Raw genomic sequence first — 21,109 nt, 5'->3', positions numbered from 1 at the left:
CTTTGCCTCCATCACATAGTCACCTGGATGAGAATGTGCCAACAGATACTGTCTTTCCTGCTCAGCCCAGCCATCACCCTTAAAGTTCAGAAAAGAAGTACACCTATTCAAGAAGACTGATAACACTGTGGTGCGTATTGTTCTCCTCTTATTGTTCACTTATTAAGTCACGTTTAAAAGATGGACAGAAAACGACCATGTTGTTCTGCCATCTGCACATTTATGAACACAACAGACTTCAGCTTTCTTCTCTGTCTTTATGAATGTACAGAAGCTGTGCAGGAATAAAGTCTGGAAACAGCTTGCCTCGCTAGGGTAAAAAAATGTGCCACCTCTAAAGTTCACTAATGAATACTTTACATCTTGTGCGTTTAATCATAATCCCTACAAAAGCCAAAGTGTCGAAAGGTCAAGCTAGCTGTTTTGACTCTCTGTGCTAAGCTAAGCTAACTGCCTCAAACGCATCAAATGAAATAGTTTGTCAGGCACAAAAAAAAACACTGAAACATTGCAAATGAATTGTTTAACAGTGTGCAGGGTTTTTGGATCCACTCATCACGCTCCTACGTACCTGCTACCTCCCCCACCACTAAATAGATGTGCAAAGTGTTCCTCTCTTTTGAAACTTCTCAGCTTTAAACTATGCTGTCCAAAACATGGAGGACTTGGGGTTGTGGACAATGATGTCATTTAAGGCTGCATAAAACCGACATATTAAATAATCAACATTTTTACATACTTTTCCAACATGGAAAACTCCAGACAAATGTACGTTAAGTGCTCTATAGGCAGCTCTTCCTGCTCTGTCTTTGGTAAATATCCATACACCCCTGTGACAGCAAAACCTAAAATACAATCTGACAAAAACACCTTTTACGTCCATCACCCTCTGCTTCTTCTCTGTGTGTCTTCTACCTCGTTACAGATGCCTCGATGTGTCTTGACCCAGACAACAATCCAATCAGAGGATTTGAATTATGGATGGACTGCATAACAAAGACAAACTTTGACCATAGAAAATCATTCTATTGGCATCAGTGAGAGACAAGAGAGCTGTCCTTTTCCCATCCATATCTGTCTGTTTGACCTTTTTACATTCAATGGAGACAGAGATAAAATACCTCACTGGAAGATTCTCACTGTCCTGCTGCTAATCTGTCTCAATCCAGTTTTCATTGCATGCTATAAAAAAGATGGGTGTGTCAACACCACCAGTGTGACTTGTTGCCTTTGTTTAAAATTTGTTGCACAAAAACAAACAATTTGCCATCCATCAGCAGCACACATTTCACATACCACATCACAACACCAAAAACGTTTGCTTGAACATTCACCCGACAGTCATACAGTGACAACTTTTATACATGTAATTTAAGGTTTACATACATTTTTTTTATAATGTCGGGTTTTGAAGTGTGTGAAGTGTAATGAAAAAGTGAAGTCAGTATTGAGCAATACATATTACCGGTTTAAAAAAAAAAAAACTGTAAATACCAGTGAAATACTTACAAAATAGCCTACCTTTATATTTAGATACATTTATCAAGCTAATTACTCCTACTTATAATAATGTTTTTACATTTATGTTATTGCAGCTGTGGTCTTGACCAGGTCTCTTTTGAAGATTTGGAATCTCAATAGGACCATACCTGGTTAAATAAAGGAAACTAAACGTGAAAATTATCTGCCACATTATTATTATTTTATTTAATTGTTTGCACCCCTGACAAATACAAAAAATGTGTTGGAACAACCTATCAAATGTTCAAATCTAATTTAAAACTACCCATTTCTGAAGTATACATAATATTTCAGATAATGTATTATTCATCAAAGAAGGTTCCGGGTTCGAGTCCCGGCTCGGGCGCGGGGTCTTTCTGTGTGGAGTTTGCATGTTCTCCCCGTGCTTGTGTGGGTTCTCTCCGGGTACTCCGGCTTCCTCCCACAGTCCAAAGACATGCAAATGGGGACTAGGCTGATTGGTTACTCCAAATTGACCATAGGTATGAATGTGAGAATGAATGGTTGTTTGTCTCTGTGTGCCCTGCGATGGACTGGCGACCTGTCCAGGGTGTACCCCGCCTCTCGCCTGAAAGGATGCTGGGATAGGCTCCAGCCCCCCCGCGACCCTACGAGAGGATAAGCGGTAGAAAATGGATGGATGGATGGTATTATTCATCATAACCAATAATATTTTCTACAATGACTCCAAAGCATGTCTCAGAAGGTGTGTGCTCACCACAGAGAAAGTACCGGAGAGGCAGTATTTTAAAGACAGAGTGTGTTTGTCGTTTGTTGTGTGCTATTCAAAGACCAGTCTAGTCAAAGTAATTCACGCTCCCAACACACAAATTTGACTTTCACATGTTCATGAAAACATGTTCTCAAATGTCCTTTCATTTGCGTGCATGCATTTCCAGGTTTGACTGATGTTGGTCTACAGCCATTACCAGCTTTTGTGAGATGGCTGTTGTTTGTTTTTGGGCTTGTGTGCAGGGTTGGGTGGCTTCTGCAGGTGGAAAAGTGAGGACAGAGATAAATGACAGCTATGTTTCCCACTGGTGGGAACATAGCTGTGGCCGATGGCATTAGTTTGTCCTTTCTTTTTGAAAACTGTTTGGTGGTGTGTTCGTCGATTTGTGTGTAAGTTATGATCATGATCACTACTATCTGGACCATCTTGATCATGATTCCAAATGATAGAGGAAGTCTAAAATGTGAATTTAAAAAATGTGTGTCCAGCAATGTAAGCAAGTAAAACTGGTTTCTTTTGTTGAACTCAGGAGATTAGCCTCGTCCATATTTTAGCGTTCACATGTGTTCAAGTGACGGAAACCTGCCAGAATACCAGAGAGAGACATCCAACCTTTATACTCCATGGAAAGGTGAGAACAGCATTTTCTATTTAGTGATGATAATCTTAATTCCTCTAGGGGATTAGAATATTGACTGTACTGTTGATTTACTAAATTATAGGCATTGCAAAGTGCTTGTGTGTTCTTGTTTTATTTCTTCAGAGGACTTTTTAGATGTTAAATAACTGTCATAATTGCTAACATGTCCAATGCAAAGTTAGAATCCTCATCAGGTTCTTAACCATGTAAATGACATTGAAACAAAAAAACAGCATTGTTCTTGGTATTGCAGAGCAGAGTCTGTTAGCCCTAGAATCATGAGTATGGAGTAAAAAAATGATCAGACTTTTATTTTATTAAAACAGCTGATGACGGTCGTTATCGCAGACATTTCTGTCTGGCTGCCGATTGGTCACCCAACCGTGCTGCTGCTCTCCCCCACTCACTAAACACAGCCTCCGTCCACACTAATACGTTTTCATTATAAAAGAGTGTTTTAAAAGGAAACCAATCTCTGACCAGACAAGTGTTTTAGCTCCGTATCAGAAATACTCTCCGTCCATACTTACACACCTAAAAATGCATATCACGTGATGATAGCTGTGTTCCATTTCAGGGGCTACAGCCATTGGGAGACATGGTATAGAAAGGTGTGACCCCTCTTAGCCATTGTAGACCGCAAAGGCCGAACCAAAATGAGACGGCCCGGCCTACGAAGGATCTTAATCCATTCCCAACACTTCTGCTAACAATGCTAGGCTAACAGTGTATACCTCAAATCAAACACAGCCTTTGTGCACCTATCGGAAATTACGATTGCAACATTTGATCATGGTTGTCCCCAAACCAAAATGTCTGCCGGCTGCTTTGAAAAAATTTTATGTTTTACTTTATTGTGTGTGCCTATCGGTGACGACACCGTGTCCTCCTTCCACGGCTGCCATTTTCATGAGTCTGAAACACAGTGGTGGTCACTCCCGTTCCGCTATGTAGCCAAGATGGCGGGTGTCCGGGATTCCACAGTCAAGTTTTTGCCTGTTTTGAGTACACTATCCAAGTGATCATAGTTCACTGCATGATGCCATGATTGTCAATGTGAATGCACACAAACTCACAGCTTGGACAGTCACTTTTTAGGTTTAGCTAATGGTCAGTTGTAGAACTACAATTCATGACGCAGTTATCAAAGAGATCACGTGAGGCTCTTTTTCTGCTTCCACAGATGATGTCAGCAGCTTCCAGGAAAACTTTGTGTTTAGCAACAACTGCTGCTCTTGGCCTCATCGGCTCTGTTCTTGCATTCTCTCTGTATTTTGAGCTACCATCCCCTGTTTGTCCATCATCTACCTGTACATTAATGGATGAAGACGCTTATGAAGCCATGGATCCCACTGAGAAGCCCATAGTCCTGCTGTGGTTCTGGCCTCTTGGTGTGAGGTTTGATTTCAAGACCTGTTCTACCTACTTCAACATTGATAGCTGCCTACTGACAGATAATAGATCCATGTACAGTAAAGCACAGGGAGTCATTTTCTTCCATAGAGATATAAACTGGCATTTGCAGAACATGCCTAAGGACCCACGTCCAACTTTTCAGAAGTGGATTTGGTACCATGTGGAATCTCCTACGAACACAGCGAAGATTCCAGGTTTGGACAACCTGTTCAACTTAACACTGAGCTACAGACGAGATGCTGACATCACGGTGAGGAATGAGCTGATAATCAGGAAAACAGAGATGAAAGATGACTTTGTTCTGCCCAAGAAAGACAAACTGGTGTGTTGGATCGTCAGTAACAACAATCCAGCTACTGGAACAGCTGTGAGAGAGAACTATTACCGTGAACTGTCCAAACACATACAGATCCATCTCTTTGGTGCTTTTTCAGGGAAATTGTTAAGTTACGAGGACTATTACTCAACCATTGCTAGTTGTAAGTTTTACCTCTCATTTGAGAACTCAATCCACAGAGACTACATCACTGAGAAGGTGAACGGGCCCCTCGTGGCAGGGACGGTCCCTGTAGTTTTGGGTCCACCAAGAGAAAACTACGAGCAGTTCATTCCCTCTGATTCCTTCATTCACATCAATGATTTCCCTGATCCTAAATCACTGGCAGAGTTTCTGAACTACTTGGACACAAATAGTGAAGCGTACATATGTTACTTTGAGTGGAGAAAGCACTACACAGCCACTCCTCATCTTCTGTCAATGCAAAATGAATTCATTCAGCCCATCTGCCTCGCTTGTGACCACATGTCGAAAAACAGGGATTACCATGTAGTCAATGACCTTTATGGGTGGTACTGGTCATGAAAAGCAGGTTTTTTTGGGGGTTTTTTTTGTGAGTACAGCTTTTGCGCAATAAAACAAAGTGAAGCACATCGAATAAACTGTGGTATTTACAGTAGAAAGCAAACATCCATCTGACACCGGTTTCATCTGTCTTCCTTTCACTTGTTGTGTGTGTATTGCTCCAATGATCCAGTAAGACCAGGTGGGATGAGACAGAGACAAAGATGCTGTTTGTGACCAGTATTTGCTTTGATTCATTTGTCATGTCAAAGGCTCACCCCTGCTTTCTATACCTTTTCCTTCCACACCCAACAGTGGAGGTAAAAGATTAGAAGATGGATGATGATGATGCAAAGATCCTGGTTTGTAACATGATTTGTTCGGCTGGGTTAAGGGACTGAATCTCTGAGACTGTGCTGTTATGAATGTAATATCCATAGACAAATAAATGACTATACATTTACAATTATAGCTGATAATTCCAATACTTTTAATACATTTTATATGGGGAAGGTGATTTACATTATTTATTCATTTGTTTCACTTTGTAGCTATAACCAGTTTGCTTTGTGTAAATCATAATAAAGTTACCTAATTTTCAAATATGGTTATGCCTTTGTTAATTTTTCTATTTTCTGCCTTTGTCGTAGCACTTGGTAAAGTTGGAGATGCACTGCAGCTACTACAACACCTCCTTTCAGGACTGATTTTGCATGTTTCAATTTGAATTTTGAACACCCAACAGCTACTTACCCAACCTTTATGAAAATCACTTGTTTAAAAGTCAAATTTCTCTTAGTAATGTTTGACCGCCCAGCCTGACAGAGTATTGGTTAGGCTAATGAGAAGGTGGGACATCAGTCAAATGTGACATCTGAAGGGATTCGCCGCAAAAGAGTGAGAGAAAAGCCAGCAAGTTTTCCTAAGCTGCGTTTCACTCGCCCAACCCCTCAGTCACATTCTGAATCCAGCAGAATATTTACACACTCACACTCTTCCAAGCAGGAACAGCATTTCCAGCTTCACGGGACCAGCAGGTATTTCACTATAGCTTACCTTCCACCTGATTTGCTGCTTTGAAAAATTATCATTGCCACCGCTTTTTAGTGGAGGAGCATTTTCTATTGCAGAAATGATGTTAATTTGGATCCAAACAAAAATTGTATGATCATCCATTTCACTTCTCATGCTACTTTGGTAATAGATTTTTTTTTTTTGGGATTATGAATTCTTAAATGACTTACCCCTGCTGCTTCTGATTTAACACTTAGTATAGATTCTAAAACTCTTCAAAATTGATGAGGATATGTGTTGCCAATGATCATGATAAGAGGATCTTCTTTCCTTGCAGTTTTAATATGGCCTCTTCTCCCAATTTTTCTATTTTACGAGCCATCCTGACAGTGACTCTCATGCTGGCTGGAGCCATAGTCCTGTTTTTAATGCACTATACCTCACTTTCATCTCCCAAATGGCATCCTCTCCCGGCTTATTCAAGGCGGCCAAACGGCACTGCAGAGACACAACAGACTGTCAAGCCTATCGTGCTGCTGTGGTTCTGGCCTGAAAACAAAAGTTTTGATTTTCAAGACTGTAAGAAGCTTTTCGACATTGACAGCTGCCACCTCACAGATGATAGGTCTTTGTACTCCAGGGCTGAGGCAGTTGTGATATTTCACAGAGCTATCCATGATGACCTCTCCAACCTTCCCACCTCACCAAGACCCCGATTTCAAAGGTGGATCTGGTTTAACATGGACTCACCCACCAACACACACAGGATAGCAGGCCTTCAAGGCCTTTTTAATTTAACCTTGAGCTACAGGCAGGATGCAGACATCCACGTTCGCTGGAAACTGACTGTCAAAAAGAAACCAGCTGAGCATTTTGTGCTACCAAGGAAACAACGATTGCTTTGTTGGATTGTGGATAAGAGTGACCTCAGCGCGACATCAGTGGAGAGATACAGCTATTACATAGAGCTTGTAAAATACATAAAGGTGCATGTCTTTTCCAGCTCCTCTGCGGAGAGCTTGAAGGGTGAAAACTATTTCCGGACTATTAGCAGCTGCAAATTCTTCCTTTCCTTTGAGAATTCAATTCACAGAGATTACATTACAGAAACATTCAATGGTCCTCTCACAGCTGGCACTGTGCCGATAGTTTTGGGCCCACCGAGAAACAACTACGAGGACTTTGCCCCAGGTACTTCCTTCATACATGTAAATGACTTTCCTGATGCTATGACACTGGCTGATTTCCTCCTCAGGCTGGATGAGGATGATGAGGCTTATATAAGATACTTTAGCTGGCGGCAATTCTATACTGTCAGACGTCATCTTACGGAGGAGAATCATGAGTTTGCACATGCGATCTGTCAGGCCTGTCATCATGTGGGCATGAACAAGGAGTACAGAGTTGTACCTGATCTGTACAAGTGGTTCTTACTGTGACACTTTCATGTATGTACCGTACCTCTGTGATAATCATGCTACAAGGAAGTACTCATTGTTGTATTGTCTATAGAAAATAAAACAAGTTTTGCCTCAACACAGATGAAATTGTACATTTGATCAAACATTATGGGCAACCATATCATCATTGTCCTGTAAAACCCACATATCTCCAAACCTGTGCATGATCAAAGAAAACAGCCTTGTTTTTAGTTTTGTGACAACATTTTTCAGGTTCTGCATGGTTCATGTAGCTTTAAAAGGAGAATTTTTCTTAATCTATAAAGCAACACATAATCCTTCAGTTTACGTTAAAAAAAACAAACAAACTAATCACAAAATATAGGGATACATGGTCAGCGATAATCAGGTTTTTGAATAAAGAGATTATATTTTTGCACATGTAAACATCTTATCCTTAGTCAGACTAGTGCGGACTAGAGAGACCAATACATAAGAACTGATGAAGCCGCTTGGATAAGAGGCGAAACGTCTTCCACAGACAAATACAAGTCCAGTTGCTTTCGATTTAATTTGAGAGAGAGATAACTACGACCTGGATGAATGAGAACATTCACAGACATCTTATCCTGGTATCAGGAACGTGGATGTGCTACCTGCAGTGCCTGGATAAAAACCATTACACTGTGGCATGTAAACACCTCACACAGGTTTCTCAACACTCTCTGTTGGCACAGAACATGTAGCGCCTGAGTGGTGGCTCAGTAGTGGCTAAGACCCAAAACTGGGATACTGATGCGCATGTAAACACACTCAATGATGAATGTTACTTTTGTTAATCAGCAACAGAAATACTGTAAATATTCAACTATCTTGTGATGTCATATGAATGCTTTGCAACTTGTGACTAAAGTCTGCACACATTTTTACTCATGTGTACAAAGAAGAGATGATGAGCAGGAAGCTATGTAGTTGTCAGGACAGCTATAGGACAGTGGTCCATCTATTTCCACAGGGAGCAGAAAAAAGACAAGTTAAGTCTTTAGAGTACTCCTCCCTCATCTCTAACGACTCATGTTTCAAGCTTGAGGTTTTTAAAGTGAAATGTGTTGAAAGAGAAAAAACTTCCAACTGTTCCTAAATCACTGTGTGAGCAACTTCAATAAGAACGAATGAGTGCATCGCCTAGTGTCTGGATCTCATACTACTTACGTGCTTTATTTTGGCTACAGTTGAAGGAGTAGAGAAAGAAATAACTCTTCGATCAGGAGCCAACAGCATTTCTGGGGAAAGTAGACAAGATTTTAAGTAAATTAACAAACAATTCATGTGGCCAGTAGAAGGGTAGAGAATGAAAACTTCAAGGCAAACTCTTCACCTTGAGAGTGGACGCACACACTCAAGACTTTGACCAAAGTCAGTCTTCAGTCTATCTCATACTGTACAAATGTGATCCCAGTTTTGTCTCATTTGGTGTCTTTTGCACACAAGTCAGAGTGAGTGTGTAAATAAATCATCTAGATTAAAATTAAAATGGCACTGAAAATAAAACATTGTCCCTCCATGAGCTGAAGGAATCAAAAATCAGTGCATATAATTAATCAAACAATCATAACAATCTTTTACTTCAGTAAAAACAATTTAATAATATAAACTTCAATTCAAATAAAAGCCCTGTATTCAAACTCTAGTAAAAGTATTATCATCTAAATGGAGTTGTATTGAAGTACAAATACCAGTTCTGCATTAATGTCCCCCGCTACTGATATATTATTATATTTTACATTATTAGATTGTTAATACTAATGCATCGGTATATAAGCAGCATTTTACTTTACATTGTTTTAAGATAAGTTTTCCCTGCACTACATCCTCATCTTGAAGCTGCTGTTTATTAGGGTTTTCTTAATGTAGATATTGACAGGCTCTCACTGTGTGACAGGGCCCTCTTGTGGTGCACCACTGTAAACAGATAAACAGTAATTAAAGGTGAAATAGGACAAAAATATTCTGGGTCTCACAGTCTGGTCTTGTTTCAGTGCTGATAGATGAAAAAAGGTTTGAGAAGAAAACTGGAACAGGGAGAGGTGGAGGTGCATTTTTGCCTCAGATTAAGTTTTGAAGTAGTTTTTCTGACTTTTACAGTTACAGGTTAAAGGTCAGCGTGTAGAGATTAACACTCTTTAATTTATTAGTTTATACCTGGTTACATGATCATACATCACATGTTATCGAGTGCATGTTTCAAGGTCTCCGGTGTCTGTAGTGGAGCTGAATCAGGTTGGCTCACACTCTGCTTACTAAGTCATTCATCTGTCCGTCCATTAGTGTTTAAATGTACAACCTCCTTACAGAGGATGGAGAGAGAGAGGTCCAATTTCACTGTGACTGAAGGAAAAAGAGGCCACTGACTCTGCACTGGGACTCTCACACACACTCTTCGAATGTACTTGCATTTGTGCATCTTTGTGTTAATGTGAGTGTGTGTTTACTTTGTGGTCGCTGCTGTGAAGTGTTTAATAGTTAATAAGAGCCTTGTTTATTTGGCAGGGCTGCTGCCCACACAGCAGATGATGCTGAAATGCTGAGAGATACAACTTAGGAAATACAGGAAATAGTTTGGATATTTTGTCAACACAAAATGCAGCATATGGCAACCAACACTCATTCTTTGAGAATTTGGAACAACTTAGAGCATTTTGGTGTTGTTTCTAAAACTGTGTATCTATCCCTGGTGTTAACATTTTAACAGAATGGAAGAGGACTTTTTCCAACGCATCATAATTTAAAATCACATATGGCGCGCCAATTGTAAAGTGGCATATGCTGAAATTAACCACAACGTTTTGTCACATTCAGCTCCGAACAATGTAAAAAAAAACCTGAATTATATATGAAGTTCAAAAATATTCTAGATATCTAGATATAAAATCCAAGGTGTTGAGCAGGTGGTTTGCAGGAAGACCTGCAACAGGAAGAGAGAAAGGAGGAAGTGCAAAACTATGAGAGAGAGAGAGAGAGAACGAGAGAGAGAGGACATGAAGTAGAAGGAGGGGGAGATAAGGGAGAAGAAAGAGAGAGAGGCACACAGCCTGGGCGCTCATGTGTTTGAGGGAACAAACAATCAGTAAGAATGATTCAATGATTTTCAGAAAGTTTACAGCAATCTCGTTGGCAGGACAACATGGACTCAATATACTGGGTTTAATTGATTTATTGAGACTGAGACCAACCCGTGAAACGGTGGTAGAATGGTAACAGGTACAACGCCTGAAGTTGTGAAAGAATAAGGAGCTAACTGAAAGTTCAGGCATAAAGATGAATGTTAAGTTTGGATTTGAAAGCCTCAGATAGTCTGATGTCAGCAGAGAGGTTTTTCCTCTGCTGCCAGCAGATGCCTTTTTAACTCTGGGGACAGACAGGAGCCCTAATTTCTGGGAACAGAGAGCCTGAGATGGAACATAAGGTTTAAGGAGATCAGACAGGTATGAATGAGCGAGCCCATTTAGAACTTGGTGCATCATTAAAAGCACCTTAAAGGGATAGTTCGGGTTATTTGACGTGGGGTTGTGAGAGGTAGTCATGCATAATCTGTGTATTACCTGCAGTACATTCAGATCAGCGCACTGCCAGTTAGGAGAGGCGGTGGGGAACACAGTACACTAGCAGAGCTTAGTGTTGCTGTGGGTGGGACCAGCAGAAAAAACTGTTTTAGACACTTTTAAAAGACACCCACTGAAACAATCCAATATCTGTTTCAATGTATGCTTCATACAGAATATTTTCAGCGCGTAATCTTCTCACCAAATGAGCACTTTCCTTTTGTACTACATTTTTCTCAAACGCTGAACTACTGTGTTCCTACACACAAGCACAGCTACAGCGCGCACTGTATTACGCCGCAGCAGCAGGTCAGCTGAGTGAATCAGAAAAAGCTAAACTTCACTTTGTTTTGATAGGAAGATAAAGCACTGAGAATATTCTACATGAAGTGTACATTTAAACGGATATTGGAATGTTTCGGTAGCCATCTTTTAAAAGTGTCTAAAACAAGTTTTTTCTGATGGCCCCATTTACAGCCTCACATAGCTCTGCCTCTGTGCCGGTGCTCCTGACTGCCTCTCGTGGCTGGCAGTGCATTGATCCAAATGTACTGCAGGTAACACACTGACTATGCAAGACTACCTTACACAACCCCATGTCAAATTACCCACACTATCCCTTTAAAGTAATCTGACATAGCGAGCCAATGAAGGGAAGCTAAAATTGGTGTAATATGGAGAAATTTTCTGGGTGTAGGTCAAATTCTTTCTGCTGCATTCAGAACCAATTGAAGACTTTTGATATGAGCACATGGCAGGCGAGAAAACAAAATGTTGATAATCAAGTCTTGATGAAACAATGGCATGAATTAAGATTTCAAGGCGAGGGTAGGATGAAATGTCACACCCAGATTCTTGGCTGGCAGATATGGGAAATAACACAGTTGTAGACAGTTACTGTTACTTGATGAAGTAAGGGCCAATGACCAGCATCTCAGTTTTATCTGCAGAAAATTTCAAGAGATTCAGCTTTTCACAGCAGGCAAATAGACCTCTAACTTCATAATTTGATAAGAGTCATCAGCCCTTATAGGCAATTACAATTCAGTATCATCAGCATAATGGTGAATTAAAGCCATCACTGCAAATTATTTGGCCAAGAGGTAAAATATAAAGACAAATAAGCAGAGGACCAAGAACAGAGCCCTGAGGCACTCCATATTTCACATCAGAATATTTTGATAAAGTATTATCACTATCAAATAAATGAAAAATAAATAAATAGTATTTATTTCTAGAGGTATTTTACCTTGCTGATAGTTTTTTTTTTATTGTTTGTCAAATGTTTTCTGGGGATTAATCAGAATGATGACAAACTGTTTGTCAAAAAAGACATTTTCGTTTTTAAATGTAACTTTTCAGCGCTGTAAATAGCACAAATAAAATTCCATCACTTCCATTGTATTGTGTCACTCAGCTTCCACAAGAGGTATGTAAGAAAAAATGTTGTCTGTTGGATAATGCCACTTCATTTGTGAATGACTAAGTTATGAAATTGAAAAGCTGGATGGTTGAAGGATGGCTCCATCACTGTGGAAGTGATTGCTGGCATGATGATAAACACAATGGAATAATTAAATGAAATAATAATAATTCTATTAAACTCACAATGATTCATGAAAGTGGGCATGTTCAATTTAATCACACAACAGTGTTCATTAGCATTACCTTCTGGCAGCAATTAAGTTTACAAAGACTAGAGAATACCTCATACTAATTCCTTCCAGGGATAGCTTGATATTATATATATTAGATCCACACAGATTTTATTTATTAAAGATATTGTGTCACATTTAAGTGTAATCTACAGGTTCACAATACAAACCTGAGTCACCTACTTCCTGAAATTACCTGACACTACATCTGTGAATGAGAGCAATGACTCATAAGGTCCTAGCTGGCTTGATTACTTCTGAAGTGATACAGAATAAAAATTGCAGTGGCAGATAATGATCTAATTTGGTTTTCAGCATCATTAAGTTTGAATAATTACATTTACATTTCTGTCTGGTGAGGTATGGGAAAGGGAGAAAGGGGAGCAAAAGCCAGAAATTATGTCAATGTGTGGTCTCATTTGTAATAATTGAGGCTAAAGCAAGAACATGAATGAAAACCCAGACCTCTAGAGATCGACATACTGTCATTTCCGCCAGTCAGTTAGTCTTTCTAATGAACTTAACACAATCCTGCCCTGGCTCATAAAAGGTGCATGTGCAGTTGCTGGGAGTTTTATTTAGGAATAATATTAACAAGCAAATTTTCTGTTTGGCACTTTATTAAAGTAATTTTGAGAATATGTTCTCATATTTTTAGTGCATTGTAAACATACTATTATCCTTTTATCATGTGGTATTCCATTTCCATCTTATCATCTATTGCATTGTATCATTTTTAAATTGCAAATATCTAAAGACACATCCGATTTTGTAATTCTTTTATAACTTGTCTTAAGTGTTTTTCTGCACTTTGAATTGTCTTTTTGTTGAAGGGTGCTGTTCAATTGCTGTCAGTAGGCTAACTCTATTCAACTGATCCAGAGTAGGTCCATCTAATTCCAGCAGGAAGGGATTGGCGGTGTCAGCTGCCCTGAATGATTATTTATGCTCTCATTTTATACTTTGCTTATAGAGTTTGAATCTGGAGCGGAGACTGCGACTTCTGATCTCAGTAATTATAAAATCTTGGCTACTGCCCTGGATGATACGAGTGTGAGCGTGTGCGCTTGTGCGCGTATTCGTGCAGCGTGTGTGTGTGTGTGTGTGTGTGATTGCAGTGGTGCTTAAGTACCTTAAGCAGCGCCAGGCAGCACACACGCGCTTCTTCAAGCGGATGAACTTCACCGGAGCGCTCTCTTTACAAACAACAACCAGACGCAGAGACAGCAATTTCTCAGCAATTTGAATACTTTGCTCACCTCTAACATTTCCACACTACTTGGATCTACTTGTTCGGACAGCCATTATTTTCCAGCCGGGCATGAAGAAATAGAGCCGCGCCGCCCTCGGCCCACCGGGAAGCGGACTCCTCTCTCTCACCCCCGGTCCGCCTCCTGCCGCCTCCTCCTGCTGGAGCTGGAGAGATGCCCGGGGCAGGATGTGCTCCAGCCGCAAGATCCTGTGGAGCCTGCTCCTGCTGTCCTTGGTGGAGGTGGGCCTGGGTGTGGCGAGCATCGTCCTGGGAGCCGTGGGCATCAGCTGGGTCCGGGGCGAGCACAAGCCGCAGCAGGGCGATGCGTCCCCGGTCTGGAGCGGACTCTGTGTACGTCCTAGGAACAACTCTTACCCTTGATTTTTACCTTGTTTACTTCCACTTCCAGGATAAGTAGCTCCAGGGATGTAGACTAAACTCTTTTTACGTATCCACCTTTGTAAGAAATGCTTTTGAGATACATTCAGTGTAGCTATATCATCTCTGTAAGTATTCATATACACGACTGACGAGTAATAATGTTTGATTGAATGAAATAACACTTCAAATCTGACTAAAAATCACCTTTTTAATTAAAAAAAAAGTTATTTCATCTTTTTATTTAAGGGCTTTTCCATGATGCCAGACTTGCAAACAGCTTTTGGTTTGATTGGGGTATTACATTGATTTTTGTTTATGACGGTGGCTGTTTATCTAATATTAACCATTCAGGCTCTCCCCCTTTTTTCTTAACAGTATTAATACCCTGGCTGTAGTAAAGAGTCAATATTTTGGCTGTGTTTGTCCATTAGATGTTTGAGATACACTCAGAGTTACTTGGCCCACTAGATGCCTCGGTGCTGGAGCTAAAGATTGGTTTCATTAATTCATGCTTGAATTGTTGCTCAGTGCTTAGGAGGGTCAAAGCTTTTACACACAATCATCCTCTCCCTCTACTGCATATGTCTCCTCGTGTTACAGCGCTGCTCTCAGCCTCATTGTCTTGATTTTGCTGCTGCAGTGAAAAGATGAGTTTCTGACATTTTTGGCAGCCATAATTAACCTCTAATCAGATACTTTACTATGACTGCTACTCCAGCTGGGGAAACACAGTCTGTGTTTCACTGGCTGTGGCTAAGAATAACTAAGTGCCTGGAGCTCAAGCAATATGAGTCATAATATCTGTATCAGATTTTTTTTTTGCAAAGTTTGGCATATCTAAAAGACTAAAGTGTGTGTACATATGTGGGTGTGCAGGAACCAGAGTGGGGGAGACAGCTATTAGTGATGTGACACATACCGTGTACAGTACATTTGAGTGTGCTCCCACAGTGCTGTGTGTGAAGTTGCTGCAAAGCTGTTATGCAATGTGATGCCTGTGTGTTCAACCTCACAGCTGTTGAGCGCTGTCTGCTGAGTCAGCTGTCCGTGTCTCGTGATTACCCAGAGGTTTAGATCTCCTGTCAGGACCTGAGAGTCTTTACGACTCATTGACCACTGTCCCCAAAGTGAATCGAATAATCGTTTTTATTAGTGCCCTGCTGGAAGAAAAGTGATTGTCATTAGTTTTTGTTAACTTGCAGTGCATTTCCATGACTTTGGCCTATGTTATGAAGGAATTTCTTCAAACATGAGAATTTCTTAGTAGTTATTTTAATTTTGTGACAAGTAAAAATGAATTTGAGTGTCTAATTTCTAAAATCTAAATCCAAAAGACCTAATCATCTTTTAAATAAATAAATTCTTGTGACGAATTATATCTTCAGAAGCCACAAATGTAAATGAAAGGATCACGAAATTTTTTTATACATGTCTGTGAGTGCTTACTTATTTACTTACTTAAAGTTAAACTGAGAACTCGAATACCCATTCAAACTGTTTCATGTCTTGACAAATGAAGAAGAGAAAGTAGCTTGACAAAAAAATCTTAACTTAAAATGTCAACTTACTGATGAAGGCCACAAGACGGGGCTGAAAGCTCCAGAAGAAATCTGGAAGTAAGTTGACCTTGTGTAAATCTTACAAAAATCAAAGGTCAAGAATAAACCTTCAGGCTTAAGTGAAAGTATTTTGATTTATAAGATGCTTCCAAGTGTCCATTAATGACTCTTGAACTACTGCAGGCAGTGTAACTGATACTGTGATTGGAAATGTGAGGAAGCCAAAGAGTGACATCACACCAGTGTTGTAGTTGAGTCACTAAACCTCGAGGCAGAGTCAAGTCTTTTCGAGTCTGAGTCGAGCCCCCATTACCTGGGTCCCAGTCCGAGTCATCAAGGTTGAGTCTGAGTCGAGTTCCAAGATGGGCTCCAGTGCAAGAGTCAAAGAGCTGACATAAAAAAAAAGAAAGAAAAAAAGGTCTACATTACACCCAAACAACGTAGCTGTCATGTGACATGTGAAAAATGTGACACAATAGCCAAACAAATGCACTTACGAACATGCGCAGGCACTAAAACTAAGAACAAAACTTCCAGGTTCGGACTCGAGTTGGACTCAAGTCCGAGTCCTGGACTACAACACTGCATCATGCACACGAACACACACACACACACACACACACACACACACACACACACACACACACACACACACACACACACACACACACACACACACACACACACAGAGCTGTTCCAGTTCAGTCGGAATCACTGACATCCAGGACAATATGGCTTCCTGCTAGGAGCCCACAATGACACTCTATTTTTAGAGGGAGAAAACTGCATCTGAGTGACTGAGTGTAAAGAATACATTCACCCTTTCTGTAGTCAAGACAGGGAGGAGAAGGTGATAAAATTATTTCAAGTTACATATCACTTAACTGGTAATTTTCTCAAACTAACTAGAACTTTTGGAACCGTTCATTTATTCATTTGTTGTTGTTTCTCTATTTCCAGTTTCTGGTCTGTGGGATGTGTGGAGTGCTGTGTGCACGAAAGAGGACAGGTCTTATTGTAAGTACTCGTATATATTTAGTTGTTTTGTTTACCTAAGACCCAGCACCCTCTTTTGTTGTCCTTTCCTCTTCTTCTATTACACTGTGGTTGCGCTCTATAAACAGCATATTCCTGCATGAGGGAGTGTTTCAAAGGAATAGGTTGATATTTTGGGAGATATGGTTAATTGCTTTCTTGGTGAGAGTTAGACAAGAAAATTGAAACCGCTCTCATATCCGTTCAGTAAAAATAAAGCTACAGCCAGGAGATATTTAGCTTAGCTTAGTATAAGGGCTGGAAACAGAGGGAAGCGGATAGTCTGGCTCCGTCCGAAAGTAACAAAATCCATCTACCAGCACCTGTAAAATTCACAGATAAAATATTATATCTTGTTTGTTTAGTCTGTTCAAAAGCCAACAATTCACTTTGCTAGACCAGTTGTCAGGCAACTTGTGGAGACTCCACATAAATCCTCTGTAAAACAGTTTAGAATGTGATTGGTCGGCTAGAAGGTGGTGCTGGTAGGTGAATTTTGTTACCTTTTGATGGAACCGGGCTAGCAGTTTCCAGTCTTTGTGCTAAGCTAAACTAACTATGTGTTGACTGTAGATTAATTTTAACAAACAGATATGAGAGTGGTGTCAATCTTCCCGTTTCACTAGTGGCAAAAAAACAAAATAAGCATATTTCCCAAAACAACAAAAAATTCCCCAAAATTTCTTGCTTTAGAAAAACAGCCAGTCTCACGAGTAACACTTCAAGTTTGGAGAATATTAGACATTGTTTTGTCTCTCTGCCTACGCATCTTCTTCTCAGTTTTTTTGCTTGAATCTTCAGCTCTTGTGTGACTGTGTTAACCTCAAACAAAACCTGCCAAGATTAAGTAAGAGTCTCACTGACTGATGAGTTTCAAGGCCGATTCGACTGTGTTCTGTGTTCATTGTCCTCTGTATCAGATTTCATGATGTCGAAGCAAACTGCCAATGTAATTCAGAGTACATTTTTGGAGATGATGAGCATTAGGTGAAACAAACGAGCCCGTGAGAGATACTGAAGATGAAGCCCAAATAATTATTCATTGTTATGTACTGAAAAGCTTTGGGCTATGATACTGATACTGATAATATTTATTGAAACCACTAGAAAATATAATGTGTTGTCACCCATCAGCCATTAAATATTAATCCACACACATGGGCTCTGAAGTGTATAGACTGTATATCCATAAGGATGCATACTGGAGGATGCAGCATGTCATTGATAACACACACAAAGTTTGCATAATCTACCCCTGGAAGTTTACAAGTAAAAACTAACCAATCATGTCAGTCACCCAAAGGTGTGTGTATGTGTATGTGTGTGTGTGTGTGTTGTCCTTTGAGCTTGTGCATAGTGCTCTGAAAGAGACATCTGAGGAAACCAGAGGAGACAAGCAGTCACCTCTCCTCTTCTCTTTCTGTCGCTCTCTCCATCTTTGTTGCTCAGTGATCGCCTCCCAGTCTCTCAGCACCTCAGAGTCCTTGTGTCTCTCTCCGACTGTCTCTGTCTCCTGTGGGGACGGCACCAATGATGGATTAGTGTCAGCACAGTCTGCTGTAACAGAGACATCCCTCAACCTTTCTCTCCCATATGCATCACCCTATCCCTTCCCCGCCTATTGTCTTTGTCGGCATCTTTCTCCTCATGCCTTTCCCGTTTTTTCATCACTCTCATCCGTCTCTCCATACCTTCTCTGTTCAATCTCATTCTCTCAGTAGCTTTGACGCTCTGACTCACTCCATCTTCCTCTCCTCATCTCCTTCCATCCCCTCCCTTCTTGTCTGCCTGTGGGGTGATGATTGCATTAGGTTGGTTTGGCTCCGGACTCCTGCCAGCCGCTTTCCACACTTCACCGGATAATGACTGAAATTGGAGATGCCCTTTTCCATGCAGTTAAAGGCACTAAAGGCATCTGTACTGGGAGCAATGAAAGAGAACCTGCACTCCAGACACAATATGTGCATACACAATGAATGGAGAGTAGAACTGTATCGATGGATTTTATTATTCTGATTGCAAAGTAAAGGAACTGCAATCATTTTCCCATCAGATCCTGCTGGAAAAACAATCAGATTCTCATACTGGGTTTGAGATTTCCAGATAATGATAATAATAAGAAAGTTATCCCTAAAATGTGATTGATTAAATACTGAAAGTAATATCTCAAAACGTTAATGAGACACATACACAAGCACAAATACAGCAAGTGAGTAATGCAAGCGTTATTTAGAAGCTGTGCAATATTTCTGGAAGAGACAGTGTGCTTTCAGAGCAATCCAATTTTCTAATAGGAAATGAGATTTATTTTGACTGATACACATTACTCATCACAGCAGCCGTCATCCAAAACAGCAGAATGATGGAGATGGAAGCTTAATGGTAGTTTGTATATCTCCCATCTCATCACATTTTGTCAGTTTGTTTACAGTTTTGTTGATAGGATATCAATTCTGCCGTTTGCATTACCATAAACCATTCTCTCTGTGTCCCCCAGATGATCCTGTTTTCAGCGTGCTGTATCTGTGGTCTGATCGGTGGCATCCTCAACTTCCAGTTTGTTCGGGCGCTGAACAAACGACCAGACTCGATGCACTCGATCCACCTGGCTGCCATGACTCTGGCCTGTCTGGGTAAACAAACACAATTACATAACACAACGACACTATGGTGCACTGCAAGACAGCATGACAAAAAGTTCATATTTATGAGTGTGACATGTGTACGCTATCAAAATGTCTTGTCCAGGGATCTCATCATGTACGTTATCTACGTGGCTGACCTGTCGCCTGGCCAGTTCTGAGCAGCAGAGGATGTTCCTGGAGAGGGAACACTCGTTGCACCACTCACACGAGATGACTGAGAAGGTGGGAGAACATGGCAGCAACAATGGCCTGTAGCTCCAACGTACTGCATGTTCAGTGTTGCATGAACATTGCATGTTAAGTTATCAAGTGTGCTTGTATGTCCCCCTAACAGGAGATCCTGGACAACTCCAGTAACGGCATTCCTCAAATCTCCTACAATGGACACAGTACAGCATCACCATGATGATGTATCACCAAAGGCAAATTGCACACACTGAAATAGAAACCTTGGCAATGAATCGAATGCTGTCAAAAGACAAATGTAGCATGTACTTCCTTCTACATATCCTGCGACATACACAGTACACTATACTCTGAGTGCAGGGTGTGAATCCAAGTGTCTCGCCTTGGAGCCCTATTGAGTGAGAAAGACATTTTGACAGCAGAAGGGAGACGTTTGTGCGTCTGAATAATTATGCAAACATGGGTTCAAACCCCCTCTGTTCAACTGAAACCAAAGCCAGGATGGTGGGCTGCCGTTTGGGTGACAATTCAGGTGACAAACATCTGCGTGACATCATCTGACCTTTAAGCTAATGAGCAGGAAGGATAGATTTTATCCAATCAGATGCCTCAAAGTGATGAGCACAAATCAAGCATACAGCTGATTCACTTGTGTGGAAGAGCTACTGCTATTTCAGTCCCAATGTCCTCATGCTCTCTCTTTCTCTGTGTCTTGTTATGGAATGCAAATGTTGAGATAGCCTACAGTAAACTGTATATATCATCTGATAATGGAATGCTTTGACATGAAAATACAGTGATGCCTAATGTACTGTAATCTATATCCATGCTTGTATATCAGGAATCTAGTCGTATCTATAAATAAGACATATTTTTATAAATGCTTCTTATAAAAGGGAATTCAAATAAAGTCTGAGTGATGGTTTATCTAGCACTGATTATTTCATTGGAATCTTGTGCGATTTTTTTTTTATATTTGATGGTTTAATTTACAAACACAAAGAGCAACAAGATTAGTTTTGTGTTATTAGATTAGGTTCACCTAACTTAAAGGTATATACAGTAAGCATATGTGTGTGTTCTTTCGGAAAATAAAGTTGTTATAAAAGTAAAAGTTATTCCTCATTAAGGGCAGTTTTTAAGCAGGTCTCAGAATTCCTATCACGGAATGACCTCCTTTATCCAAATCAGTCAGGCTTTAAGAGTGGCCACTCCACTGAAACAGCTCG

General features: G+C 40.4%; 3 protein-coding genes across 3 annotated transcripts; all 3 read left to right on the top strand.

Annotated features, from left to right (window-relative positions):
* Positions 1 to 2,837: 2,837 nt before the first annotated feature.
* On the top strand, positions 2,838 to 5,655 carry LOC111223224 (alpha-(1,3)-fucosyltransferase 9-like). Its single transcript, XM_022747289.1, has 2 exons — positions 2,838 to 2,885; positions 4,078 to 5,655. Exon 2 carries the CDS (start codon positions 4,078 to 4,080, stop codon positions 5,170 to 5,172), a length of 1,095 nt encoding a protein of 364 aa, XP_022603010.1. The 5' UTR covers positions 2,838 to 2,885; the 3' UTR covers positions 5,173 to 5,655.
* Positions 5,656 to 6,158: 503 nt separating this feature from the next.
* LOC111223389 (alpha-(1,3)-fucosyltransferase 9-like) lies at positions 6,159 to 7,604 on the top strand. The gene is made up of 2 exons (XM_022747511.1): positions 6,159 to 6,188; positions 6,503 to 7,604. The coding sequence occupies exon 2, from the start codon at positions 6,510 to 6,512 to the stop codon at positions 7,602 to 7,604; it is 1,095 nt and encodes a 364-aa protein (XP_022603232.1). The 5' UTR covers positions 6,159 to 6,188; positions 6,503 to 6,509.
* Positions 7,605 to 13,987: 6,383 nt separating this feature from the next.
* On the top strand, positions 13,988 to 20,718 carry tmem196 (transmembrane protein 196). Its single transcript, XM_022747581.1, has 5 exons — positions 13,988 to 14,425; positions 16,975 to 17,031; positions 19,547 to 19,682; positions 19,798 to 19,916; positions 20,029 to 20,718. The coding sequence occupies exons 1-5, from the start codon at positions 14,261 to 14,263 to the stop codon at positions 20,098 to 20,100; spliced, it is 549 nt and encodes a 182-aa protein (XP_022603302.1). The 5' UTR covers positions 13,988 to 14,260; the 3' UTR covers positions 20,101 to 20,718.
* Positions 20,719 to 21,109: the final 391 nt, after the last annotated feature.

The sequence above is a fragment of the Seriola dumerili genome, unplaced genomic scaffold (genome assembly GCF_002260705.1).
Source record: "Seriola dumerili isolate Sdu_G_001 unplaced genomic scaffold, Sdu_1.0 BDQW01000110.1, whole genome shotgun sequence".
NCBI lineage: Eukaryota > Metazoa > Chordata > Actinopteri > Carangiformes > Carangidae > Seriola > Seriola dumerili.
This window is presented reverse-complemented; position numbering and strand designations above follow the sequence as displayed.

What these genes read in the sequence shown, in the direction of transcription:
- LOC111223224 (XM_022747289.1), top strand. Translation starts at nt 4,078, where the DNA reads ATGATGTCAGCAGCTTCCAGGAAAACTTTGTGTTTAGCAACAACTGCT.
- LOC111223389 (XM_022747511.1), top strand. Translation starts at nt 6,510, where the DNA reads ATGGCCTCTTCTCCCAATTTTTCTATTTTACGAGCCATCCTGACAGTG.
- tmem196 (XM_022747581.1), top strand. Translation starts at nt 14,261, where the DNA reads ATGTGCTCCAGCCGCAAGATCCTGTGGAGCCTGCTCCTGCTGTCCTTG. An exon ending in CATGACTCTGGCCTGTCTGG is followed by an intron (nt 19,683 to 19,797) that starts GTAAACAAACAC and finishes TGTCTTGTCCAG; the next exon opens with GGATCTCATCATGTACGTTA. An exon ending in CACACGAGATGACTGAGAAG is followed by an intron (nt 19,917 to 20,028) that starts GTGGGAGAACAT and finishes TCCCCCTAACAG; the next exon opens with GAGATCCTGGACAACTCCAG.